This window comes from Vipera ursinii, assembly GCF_947247035.1.
Source record: "Vipera ursinii genome assembly, chromosome: 13".
NCBI classification, from domain to species: Eukaryota; Metazoa; Chordata; class Lepidosauria; order Squamata; family Viperidae; genus Vipera; species Vipera ursinii.
In genome coordinates, this window is record NC_139526.1 from 19,363,750 (window position 1) to 19,376,260 (window position 12,511).

At 49.1% G+C, this 12,511-nt stretch overlaps 2 protein-coding genes across 3 annotated transcripts; one reads left to right on the top strand and one right to left on the bottom strand.

Moving 5' to 3' along the window:
- The first annotated feature begins 68 nt into the window (after window positions 1-68).
- Window positions 69-4,057, top strand: NUBP1 (NUBP iron-sulfur cluster assembly factor 1, cytosolic). Its single transcript, XM_083372598.1, has 11 exons — window positions 69-143; window positions 311-415; window positions 661-794; window positions 1,119-1,187; window positions 1,645-1,677; window positions 2,024-2,114; window positions 2,395-2,549; window positions 3,000-3,110; window positions 3,284-3,386; window positions 3,614-3,697; window positions 3,921-4,057. Exons 1-11 carry the CDS (start codon window positions 101-103, stop codon window positions 3,971-3,973), a joined length of 981 nt encoding a protein of 326 aa, XP_083228724.1. The 5' UTR covers window positions 69-100; the 3' UTR covers window positions 3,974-4,057.
- A 252-nt stretch (window positions 4,058-4,309) lies between these two features.
- TVP23A (trans-golgi network vesicle protein 23 homolog A) lies at window positions 4,310-12,417 on the bottom strand. 2 transcript variants are annotated; one of them, XM_083372600.1, is made up of 8 exons: window positions 12,257-12,417; window positions 9,260-9,528; window positions 8,488-8,567; window positions 7,240-7,384; window positions 6,643-6,732; window positions 6,030-6,158; window positions 5,352-5,416; window positions 4,310-5,112 (listed from the first exon to the last, which is right to left on the bottom strand). In XM_083372600.1, exons 2-8 carry the CDS (start codon window positions 9,266-9,268, stop codon window positions 5,079-5,081), a joined length of 552 nt encoding a protein of 183 aa, XP_083228726.1. In that variant the 5' UTR covers window positions 9,269-9,528; window positions 12,257-12,417; the 3' UTR covers window positions 4,310-5,078. The 2 variants fall into 2 exon arrangements, with proteins under 2 accessions (XP_083228726.1, XP_083228725.1); XM_083372599.1 differs by having other exon boundaries at window positions 5,352-5,483; window positions 12,257-12,339.
- Between the last annotated feature and the right edge of the window lie 94 nt (window positions 12,418-12,511).

Genomic DNA, 12,511 nt, shown 5'->3' on the forward strand with positions numbered 1-12,511 from the left:
TTTTCCGGGGGAGGGATCCTTTCGGTGCGCCGCGGCGGAGCCGTTTTGGCGTCCCTCCTTCGGCCGGAAGTGCCGCGCTTCTTCCGGCAGTGGCGCCGCGATGGCCGAGGGGAGCGAGTCTTCCCTCGACGGCCGGCCTCACGGTGAGCGGGCGGGGGGGAGGTGGGGGTCGCCGGGCCGCAGCCCCTCCCCACGGCCGTCCTGGCCTGGCCGACGCGGGGGCCGACCTGCTAAAAAGACGCTACGTGTCCAGCCTGCGGCTCCTCGTCTTCCTCCGGAGTGAATGTCCCCCTTTTCCGCCTCCCTGCAGACTGTCCGGGCACCGGCAGCAGTGAAGCAGGCAAGGCCGACGCTTGCCAGGGATGCCCCAACCAGGGCTTGTGTTCCTCGGGGCAGCTCGCTGGGCCCGACCCAGGTGCGGTATGCCGTGGAGCGTGGAAAAAGGAGAGGAAGCCTCTGAGGGCAGCTTGCGGGCTTCTCGGAATGCTTTTTTGCATTTCCCTTCGACTGTAGGTGGGCTGGGACTTAATGGCAGGCTGGGGGGCCGCTCAGTCATGAGAGGAAGGCCACGTTCCTTATCGTACCCGACTCCCTCCATCTTCGGATACAAATATTTTTTTATTTATTAAAGCTTTTTCTGTTGTTTTCTCCTCCGTGAAGCCATTGAGGAAATTAAGGAAAAAATGAAAACTGTCAAGCACAAGCTGCTGGTGCTCTCTGGGAAAGGAGGTGTGGGTAAGAGCACATTCACCGCTCTCTTGGCCCACGGATTTGCAGCGGATGACACTACACAGGTGAGGCTCTTCTGTATCACGTCACAGAGGTTGTTGTAACAGTGGCCTGACAACAGAGATGAAAAGGAGCAAGCAATTTATCACGATGGCTTCCTGAGGAAGACCACACGTAAATAATATTGCTTGATGGCGAATAGGAGCAATAATGGAAAGCTGTTTTTAATCTGGTTTTCTGAGTTCTTAAATAAAGCAATAATTGTTTTATTATGTCTCTTCCTGGAGCCATCTCTCTGATCAGTGAAAGGGTTGCAATAATCCCATACATATTTTTGTGTTATCCTTGAAAGTAAAATTACAAATCCTGATGATCTCTTCCCACTCCAGGTTGCTGTGTTGGACATTGACATTTGTGGACCATCCATCCCAAAAATCATGGGCCTTGAGGGAGAACAGGTGTGGCTTTGTATGTCAGAAACGGTTCTTTGTGTTGCTCTCTGATTCAGGATGTCAGTGCTTCTGCCCGGCAGCCCTTTTTAAAATGCAGCTTTCTAGATAAAAGTAATTATTTTTGGTTTAGTGGTTCTGCAAAGTGGGCACTGGCCTTTTGGAATCTAATAATAAGATGTACTTAAAAGATCTATCCCAGAACAGAAAATTCTGTTGTAGCAAACTTACATGTTTCTAAAATAGGGTGCCCAGCTCCTCTCCCTGATTGGGGTGATACTTGTTGATTGTCAATCTCTTGCTAATATCTAGCCTTGGGAGTATTTATGTACTGATTTTTTTCTAATTACATGGATATGATCACCATAGATCACCTGTCACTTTGAATTAAAAATTTAGAGCAATAACAAATTATTGTGATGCTGGGTGTTATGTACGTATTAACATTTTGAAATCTTCTTTTCAGGTTCATCAAAGTGGATCAGGCTGGTCTCCAGTGGTGAGTTGCTGCTGCTGCTTCTTAATAAACTGTATGAGAACTCTGGTCTTTTCTGCTGATTGCCATTTCCAGTCACAAGAAATTATGAACTACACTTCGATAATAAAAAAAGCAAGCATTACATGGCCTCCCCCATATTCCCCTATTTTGGTGCTAAAGTCCCCTATATTATGTAATTTACTGACTACAGATTTATTTAGTTTCTGAAAAAGTTTGGCCTAGATACAGAGATACTTGATCTCTGTGTGAACTCTAGGAGTGGTAAGGCTATAGCTGCTTCATACACAGAAATAATAAATTTGTAGTTTTTTGTTTTGTAAGTTGTGTGTGTGCTTCTGTCTTCTAGTATGTTGAAGAAAACCTGGGTGTGATGTCAGTGGGTTTTCTGCTGAGCAGCCCTGATGATGCCGTTATTTGGAGAGGACCGAAAAAAAATGGTTTGTGTCTCTTGGTCCCTGCAGACGATGCGAGCTGCTGATTTACATTTGGATGGCAGTTGCTTCTCTACTTCTGGAACTTCCACAAGTTTAGTTAAAATTAAACTAACTCTAATTACAGAGCTTGATAACTAGTTGATAATTATTTTTGTCTGATGGCCATGTGAAAATATATTAAGAAAAATACATTGCAGCACAAAGATACATTTGATGCGGGCGATTGGGATGTTTTTTAGCCCCCCCCCCAGCACCTAGTTTCTCCCTTTTTTTTAATTATTAGGGATGATTAAGCAGTTTCTTCGGGACGTGGATTGGGGTGAAATTGACTACCTGATTGTAGATACCCCTCCAGGAACATCAGATGAACATATATCCATAGTCCAGTTTCTCAGTAGTGCCGGAGTCGATGGGGCTGTGATCATCACCACCCCACAGGTGAGATACGGAACTCCAGTTAACGGAACTAAAGCCGCCCTTTGGTTGGGCTGTCAACCTGCAGGCGAGCACTGCCAGATGCCTACTGCAGGAAATAAGCCTTTACTTTAATCAGCACAACCTTCTGATTAACCCCCCCCCCCGGGGGGGTTACCTATTTTTTCCTTAAAGGTAAGTGGGAAGCACAATTGGAGCAGGATCTGAATGAACCGGTTTCGAAGGAGAACGGGTAGAAAGGGCCAGAATTGCAGAAACAACCTTGGGAGCGGCTTTGGGAGAGGAGGTCACATGAGAAGGGGAAGAGCAGAAGAGGAGGCAGGGAGGTATCCAGGTGTGGGTTTCCCCGGCAGTGCTTGCGGGGTCGCTGGGCCACTTTTTCTCTCCAAGGGCGGTTCTTTATTGCGGGAGATCTGAATTCGGTTTCAGCTAGAACGTTTCCCTTTCACATAGGAAGTGGCGCTTCAGGATGTTCGGAAAGAGATCAGCTTCTGTCATAAGGTGAAGCTGCCTGTCATTGGAGTGGTGGAAAATATGAGCGGCTTCATATGCCCAAAATGTAAGGTATCGTTACATCTCTTTTAATCGCTTTTAAGCAACTTCCTCCTCGAAGTTGGCTGCCAGTTCAGCTTCCCTGCTCTGGACTGCAGCGGAAGAGGCCTCTCTGTGGCACAGACATCCAGCCTTCTCCTTTCTGGTGCATCTCGGAGCCTGTGTGACAGTTTCTCCTTTTACAGAAAGAGTCCCAAATATTTCCTCCCAGCACGGGGGGTGCAGAGATGATGTGCCGCACCTTAAACGTGCCTCTCCTGGGAAAAATGCCTCTCGACCCTCAAATAGGTAAGGTGACCTATTGGTGCGTTTTTTCTCAAATGCCCAGGAGCTTTGGTGAAATTCGGAAGATTGAAAGTTTCTTCCAACTGGCTGCCAAATAGAGCAGATTGGCAGCGACAATCTCTGTTCCTCAAAGTGGATGAGGCATCCTGGTGGGGGACTGGGCAGAGACGCTTGCATTTCTCTTTTTGGGCCATTTCACTGAATTTGCATCTTCCCCTTTCCTCGAGCAGGAAAAAGTTGTGACAGAGGCCACTCTTTCTTAGCCGAAGCACCACATTCTCCAGCCACACTGTCTTTCGGGAACATTATCCAAAGTGAGTTCAGCCTTTGGGGGCTTCCTTTTTTTACATGGTTTTGGAGAGCAAATCTCTGTGGTCACGTAGACATTTTCAGCCACAGGCCACTCCTTTGAGTAGTAGTGGCCTTCCAGGCCACCCAAGTGCCACGTTGTGGCCTTCACACCTCTGGCTGGAAGGCAGCCAGAGAGGGAAGCATCACGGATCTTGAATCCCGTTCTTACTTTGGGTCTTTTTGCAGGAATCCAGGACTACTGTAACCAGAACTCCCCACAGGAAGAAGACATGATTTGAGTAGCAGATAAATGTGGATCTTTTGTGCATATATCTGTATAGATGCACAAACATGTACATGCAAATAAATACCTTTGAATAATACTTGCCAATCAGAGATGCTTTTCTGAGGAAAGTCTTTCTAAATTTTCCAAAACAGGCTGTGTTTTGTTCCTAGAAGCGGATCTGCTTATCGTGATTTGATAAATTCCCTTAATAATTATCTTCACTAGTGAAATCAGCCACTGGAGACAAGTGCAGAAGTTGCTTCTATTGAGAAAAACGTAAGCCTTTCTCTGTTTGAGATTTATTTAAAATCAGTTCCTTAGATTTGGGTTTAGTTGTCTTCTTCGGGTGTTTTAGAAGGGTGGTGCTGACGGGGTCCTGTTCACAAGCGGTACGGTGTAGTGCCATATTAGCTCTTTTTTAAATAACTCATTCTCTCGGTTGGTGTCTGTCTAGTTCTAGGCAGAGGGAATCGCTGTTTCATTTCCTCATCTGCTCCTTGGATCAAGTCTTCTTGCAGAAAGCAGGGGGAAGGCAAAGACGCTGGGCAGAGGCCCTCCTCTCGGACCCCTTGCTGCTCTCCAGGGAGAGATTGGCAAGGAGGAGGACTGGTTGGCGCCCCCAGCGTTCTCCATAGGCCAACGGGGGGTGGGGGGGGGCAGAAAGAACGGAGTGCTGGGCACACCCAGTCCCTGCTGGAGAGCCACCCACAAATGCCGAAATGAGGCCTAACCGATTCCGGGCTGGGCCTCCGGCCAGATTGCCAGGGAGACATTAAAGGCCCCGAGGGAATGCTGCCAAAGGAGTGGGAGGAGGAAGAGGTTTCCAGGCCAGTTTCGCAAGCGGAGAAGCAACATTCCTCTCGGGGGTCAGAGCCTGGAGCTCAGCATCGGCCTGCCACCGGCTCCAACAGAAGGAAAGAGAGAGCAGCTTCCTAGGAATGGGCTGCAGTGCTGGAAAGTGTCACGCGGGGTGTGAAGCAAAGAGGAAGCTGCCGCCGATTGTGCTGCGTTGGCCCTTCTGAAGCGAAATGCAGCCTGTCTCGGTGTATAGCGCAGAAACCGTCCGCCGGAGACTCCCCAGACCTCCTTGTTCTAATGACTTTGGGTCCCCAGATGCTTCAGAATGTTTTCTTGAAAGTCCTCTGATCGTTCCTGCCAGAGCAATAAAACAAGGCTGGTTGCCAAAGAGGTGGAAATCGAAACAAGCCAATGCCAGTTTGCGGATGCAGCAGATCCCCCTGAGTGAATTCAGACCTGCCTCGGTTACAGCCCCCCCCCCACCTTGCCAGGATTTATTGAGCGGTTCCCTCTGTTTAAAAAGACATCTACATTTCCAATCTTGCCCATTTAAGCTTTACCCCCAAAGTCGGACAGGAGGCTCTCCTGCTCACCTTCTGGAAGATCTCCTGTGCCGGGAAGCGTGGGGTGACTCTGTGGGTGGCTTGGGGGGCTCCCCCTAGTTTACAGTGGATATAGCCGTAAAGGTTAGCCGTCTGGAGACAGATGCCAGTTACCACCAGTGCCTGGAACACAGAGAGCAGCCGACTGATAGGCAGATTTCTAACGACTTGAAAGCTTCAGGAAAGCGTGAAAGACCCCCAACGTGGTCTGGGGCCCGGCAGAGCAGCCCTCGGCATAAATGGGAGGGCTGGCGGATGAGGAGGGCTTCCAGAAAGGCTTAATTTTAAGATTGTGCAAAGCATCTTCACAAGGATGTTTCGGGTTCCTGAGAACCGGAGGGTCTTTAAATTTCTACCCTCGAAGGCTGCCACGTTCTTGCTGAAAGTGGAGCTTCAGGAGAGTTAGTTGAGTAAGCAGATCTGCCAAAGCCAGTCAGAAGAGGCTCAGGAGAGCTGAGTTCCTCCCCTCGCCTTAACTCGGGAAATGCTTTGGGTCCCACCAAGGAGGGCCTGAGTGGCCCCTGATGCAAGCTTTCCTCCACCTCGGCCTATTCACAAAGTATCTAGCAACGGTTGCGAAACATCTAGGCAAAAGCCATTCTGAGGCCGCTTGGCCCTGGCTAAGTCCCGGGGGACCCTGCTTTGGGGGGGGGGTCTGCCAGCCCTTACCAGCCATTTTAACTTCAAAGAGAACAAGGTGCTGAAGAAGAAAAGGATCCATATGACGGGACAGATGATCAGCCCGAGCCAGAAGATCCGGGCTTCGACCTCAGTGGATGGGGGCACAGCAGAGGAGCCCTTAAAAGAAGAGAAGAGCAAATTATTTTAAGGTGCGTGGTTGTGGGTGTTGCTCTCGGCACAAATCTGCAAGGCAACATTCAACAGAAATGGGAACAGATACTGTCTCATATTAAGAAAGCAGATTCACTTCTTCATGCTAGGAAGCAGACTTCCTTAAAATGTGATATTTTGATTGGGCTTATGTGGTCCACAAGAATAAAACAATTTATGAAGCTCTTTGAAATGCAGGCGCTGCACAGTGCACAAAGCTTTCAGACCCCCATCTTTTCGAGATCAGAAATTACAAATTCCCTCGTTCCCAGCCATCGTGATGCTAGCCGGAGGTTATGAGGGCTGCATTCTGACCTCCTGCTGCCCCCAGCCTGGAAAGGAGATGCTCAGGTCTACCCTGAGGCCTTTCTCTTGCGGTTCAAATGGCTCCACTCCATAAATGGATGAAAAGGTTCGCGCATTGGAGAGAAAAAGTATGGTTAAGGACTACCTTCTTTGCTTCGAACACCCAGTGGCTCTTCCCATCCTCGTCAATCTGATTCCACCATCGCAAACCAACCAGCAGCCTTCCAGTGACATTCTGATGGGGCAGATAAAAAACAGTGTTGCATCTCAGCTTAACCAGGTTGGGTCCACGAGAACCAGCATCTCTCCATTTCCCTGTGCCGTAATTTGGAGAAGCCAGCCGTGACTCGCCATCAGACTGCTTGGTCGAGGGCCGGTGCTGCAACACTGCGACTTTGCCAGCTGGTGATAAGGGAGCTGACGGCCTGCAATGCACTGGTCTGGAAAGCTGTGGAAGAAGAAGCCTCCTTTGTGGCGTCTTCTGCAACTATGGCCTTTAAGTTAATTTCTCCGATGGCCTGATCTTGACCTAGACTGCTGGTGATGTCCAAAGCACCATCCTACACCTCCTCCCTTTTTATCTAGGAAAAGAAAGTGGCTTTTCCATAATGGGCACCTGATAAACAACAAAGTCATACCCAACAAAGCAAATACACGCCTCCTCGGTACCGCTTTCATCTGCCTGCCAAGAGCAAGGGTGGCCCAGCAGGGCCTCTTGGAGGGAGGCCAAAAGAAAGCCTACCTTTACAGACCAGAAGTCAAAGGAGAGGAGGAGGAGGATGACGAGGAAGCAGGCGATGAAGCTTTTGCTGAACCAGTCACAGAAGAGATAGGTCATGATGGCGCTCACACGGAAGAAGAGGTGGAAAAAGGTGGCCAGCGGGTACCTGGGAAGGACCCCCCCCCAGAATTCTGGAAGTTGAAATCCACAAATCTTAAAGGTTGCTAGGGTTGGGGGCCCCTGCTTTAAACATTTGGTTAACACCCGGGATGAAGGCCTGGGCCAGAGAGGTCTGGCTGGGCATTGGTGCACTGAGTTCCCGGTGAAGTTCCGTCAGCTGCAAGAGCGAGCCAGCACTGTAGGGTGTGCTTACGTTAGTGAGAATGAGAACAAAGGTGACCTGTTTACAGCCAGGCCAATTCCAAGGACGTCTGGGACTTTACAGGATGATCTAATATTTACCTACCTGGCAACAGTAGGCATGAGAACAGCAAGGCAAAATATTTTATTTGCAAATGTGAATTTCAGTAAAGAAGCCTCTTTTGGATAGTTCTGGACCCAAATAGCAAAGATCACAATCTTTAATCAAGCAATTTTAAAAGCAAATCCAAAACATTTAGACTACACTTAAATAATTACAGGAACACCTTAAACTTGTGTGCCGCCCAATTCTCAGTGATTAAAAGGTAAAGGTAAAGGTTCCCCCGCACATGCGTGCTGGTCGTTTCCAACTCTAGGGGCCGGTGCTCATCTCCGTTTCAAAGCCGAAGAGCCAGCGCTTGTCCGAGGACGTCTCCGTGATCATGTGGCCGGCATGACTAGACACCAAAGGCGCACGGAACGCTGTTACCTTCCCTCCGTAGTGGTCCCTATTTTTCTACTTGCATTTTTACATGCTTTCAAACTGCTAGGTTGGCAGAAGCTGGGACGAGTAGATTACGGGCAGCCAATTAATTTGGCAAGCATGCTCGGTAAATGCCAGAAATACATACCAAAGACTTAGGTCAGCTTCCATAAGAACAGCAGTGCCATGCAGTTACAAAATAAAGAATTCCAAGAAGCTGTGTAACAAGCCCCAAATTCAGCTGAGCAGAAAAAACCAATCTCAATTAGCGAAGCAGAAACTCAGAAGCTTGTGTGTGTGTGTGTGTGTGTGTGTGTGCGTGCGCGTGCATTGTGCATAAAAAAACAGGTCTGTTTATGAAACCGACGAGCTGCAGAAGGCCGTGGGGCGCTGTTGGAAGAGGCACCCTGTGACCCCCTCCTTACCTGACTTTTGCCTTCCTTAAGGCCAGCTCCTCTTCATTCCCAAAGTCGAGGGACACGTCTTCCGTGTCATCTGCTAAGCTCTGAAAAAGAGGAATCCTGCGTGAGCATCACATCCACACAAGTTCAGAAGTGCACCAACGGCAAGGCGTAATGAATCCCTTGAAAACCACTCCTGGAGACCCTGGCAGAACCAGACCTCTTTCTGTCCCCAAAGGGCAGAGCTTTGCCCCCCTTTTCTCCTGAACCCTGCATCGGAGACTAGCCCTCGGGTGAGAGTGTTGGGTGGGCAACGCTGGCCCCCTCTGGCTCCCCTCCTGCTCCAGCCCTACCCGGCTCTAAATATTTCTGTGGCTTTTCCCATCTGCTGTCACTTCCTCTTTTCATGCCAGGCCTCGCCTGTGCCAGCTGGCTGCCTACCTGCGTGGAGGTGCCTCTTCCGGGTCTGGGAAAGCACGGAGCCTCTCTTTTGACTGAAGGGTTGAATCACTCCTGTGTCTCCTAAAGCGGAGGGACTCCCTCCCTCTATTTTCCAGAAACGCCCCACGCCCCGGTGCTCGAGGCCTCCCTCCAGAAAACGGATTCCGTTCCCAGATCTGATTGCCACCTTGTCTGTTTTGTCCTGTTTTTGTGCTCATTGTCAAGGACTCTCCCAGACCCGCTTTGTGCAGGGAATTCTCTCACCCTGCTTTACACACAGACTCGTGCATCCTGTGGGTCCAAAGCCAGCCCATAATACTCAGTTTTTCCTCCCCTTCGGCCCCTTCTCCCCCACCTGCTTCATCTTCTTGGCTCCGTCTCCTCCTCTTCCTCCTCTGGCCTCTGCGGATGTGAGCCGGATCCACCCAACATCCTGCCTCCTCCTGGCCGTTGCTATGGTGACTGGAGCAGGGATGCTGCTGCCCAGGCAGCGAGGGGCAGGTTGGCCCAGAGACCTCCTGGTTTTGGGCACCGGGCAGCTCCAGGGTGACGGCCAAAGTCCCCAGTCTGGGCTGGTCTTTCAGGTCCCCCAATTTCGGGATACTGCCGATGCCCATCCTCGACCTGTTTATGAGGTTTTCCACTTAACTTTCCTTTCTGCCCGTCAGCTTCTTGATCTATTGCAAAGCAGCCTGACTTCATGGCAACGAAGGAGCTAATGCAACATTACCCAACTGAAATCCAGCCCAGAATGCAAAGCTCAGCCTGAAAATCCGCAGCAGCAAACTCGGACGTAAGGGGGAAGGGGCTCCCCCCCCTCCCCAAGCTTTTAAAGGAGGCAGAATGTTTGCACGTGGCGTGCATTTGCATAGCGGAGCGAGCGGAATTTCCCTGCGTTGTTAAGAAACGCGCCCGCAGGTTCACCTTGCAGGAGGTGCCTTTGCTGGCCGAGCGCTGGCCGACTGCCCGGGGCCCCGAGCGGCCTTCCGTCGGTGGTGGCAGGTGAAGGCAGAGGGGGGGCGGCGACGGCGAGTGGGGCTGCCCGAGAGCCCCACGGAGGGGCAGAGCCCTGCCTGCTTTGGGTCGGAAGGGACCCCTGGAACACGGGGGTGTACCCCGAGCTTGAGCAATTTCCAGACTGTGAGCCAATGTTGGCCGAGGGGGTCCCCATCTGGCCCGGGCTTGACCCGACCGTATGAAGCTGTTTATCCCGGGCTAAAAGCAGTGCTCTCTTTCCCCCCTCCCCCCTCCCCCACCCGCCCGCCCCCCCAGCAGAAGCGATGTGAAAGTCCCCAGAAGAAGCGCCGCTGAGTTCCCATCAGTCTCGCCCCGGTTCAACCATTTCCCCCTACCGGGGGAAAAGGCCCCCGAACTCCGTGGGGTCTCTGCCCGGACACCCCCCCCCAAGAAACGCGCTGCTGCAGGTCTGTAGTCTCTCGGGGGGGGGGAGAGATTTAAGGGGAGGGGCGAAACACCCACCACTCTGCTATTGGAGTGCACATCCAAGGAGAGTCCAAAAACAGTTTGCAAAACGTTTCTGCAGATAAGTACATAAAATTAAAGGTGTAACTTCACAAGCTGGGCTCTCAGGCACAGCCCTCCGAACAAAGTCTTCATCTAACTAATCTAGCAACCGTTTGGGTGAATTTCCCACTCTTGGGGGATTGTCCAAAAAACAAAAAAACCCCACCTGCAACGTACAGTTTTGCTATTAACTGCAACCAAGCAAGTGTCCAAGCGGCCGATCAATTATTGCTAAGATCAATTTTTTAGAAGTAATAAAAATAGGCGAGACTGCATCCTTGGAAGAAGCACTGGTAGGTTCAGTGAAATGCGGAAATGGCAGTGATGATTCCCCAAATCAAACACGCTGTTAGTTTTGTTTTTTTCACTTCATCTTTTTGGAACCCTGTTAAGATGAGTTTGCCATATAAATATCTGTATAAAGACAGGGAAGTGGGGCATAACTAATTCAGAGGAATCCAAGCGCTTCTGCTGCCAAAATGGATATTTTCAAGCAAATCTTACCAGAAGTTAGGGAGATTTTATCAACGGCTTCAGCCCCGCAAGTCCAAACTTTGCTGGACTCCATGCTGAGGGATGGAATTATATCAAAGGAATACTATCAGACACTGCTTTATGAAAAGGACGCTGATGATTTAGCAAGGAAGATTGCTCTGACCTTGCTTGGAAAACAGGCCAAACAGTCAAATTCCACCTGTCTCTCTGGCTTACAGCTTTCTGGCAATTCTAGAGAAAATGCTAAGAATGGAGCTGTCTCACTGAGGACTAGAAACTTGACTGGTAAGCTTGGTTAATATCATACGATTCTCTATGCACTGTATTTCTCAGCGTTTGTGGGAAGGAAATAAGGTTCATCAAAGCTCATTCTCTGAGGAATACCTTCTTCCTGGTCAGTTGGATAATTTCAATGATTTGCCTTAAAACAGATAAGTAGGTATTTAGACCTAACATTAAATTTAATTTAAGTCAAAAATCAATAAACACTAATTCAATTCTCAAGTAAGATAAATCCTATCTATCCATCTGATAAGAGGTATTTATCCTATTTGAGAGTTAAATTGTGGGGGGGGGCTGGTTTCCATCTGTTTTGCCAACTGTCTTTTTGACCTATGTTTCTGTTGGGATCTAAAATTTAAATACTGTTGATTTTCTTTTCTTTTTTTTATTAGAGTTTTACAAAAACAAAATTTTACAATATATGCCCAAATCCCTCCCACCCCAAACCCACCCACTTCCCCCCCCCCACTTCCCAGAGGATTATAGTTACAATAATACAGGATTATAGTTACAATAATCATATTCTAAATAAGAATTATGCATAATATACAATTAACCAAATTCATAATGTGCTTTAACTCCCCTTTAACATAACTACAAACAACGTACCAATAACAATATCCCACTAAAATCTACTCATAAGCTAAATGGAACTTTTTAGTCCCATATTTGTTCTGAATATAATTTATCCATCTCCTCCAAACTGAAATATATCTTTCCTGTGAATGATCTTTCAAATAAGCAGAAATCTTAGACATTTCTGCAAGATTCGAAACTTTAAACACCCATTCTTCTATAGTGGGCAAACTGTCCTTCTTCCAATATTGTCCCACCAGTAAAATACTGTTGATTTTCAATGATTTTCAATCATAAATAGGGCATTTTAAAATCTTGGAACCATAAAAAAAATATTAATTGGAGAAAGGAACCTACAACCAAATGTGCTGGATGACAGTCCTGGTAACCACTGCAGCCTCTCAGGACGATGGGAATTGCAGTCCAGAACTCCAACTAACTCCCTCATCCACCTCACCAGTCCTATTTCACTGACCTTCCACCTGTCCTCTGGGGGCTGGACGAGACTTTTAGGCAAAAACACAGCAGTGACCTGCGAGATGGTCCGGGCCAAATTCTGGCTCCCAGCTCAGCCCTTGCCGTCTCCGGCCTCTCCTGCGCACTGACAGCCGTGCAGCGGTGTCGGTGCCAGCATTCGCACTGGCCCCCTGGGGGAAGCAAAACTGCCCTGCGTGGGAGGAGCAGCCCCCGAGGAGAGCACAAGGAGGCGAGGGGTGGAAAATGAAACGAG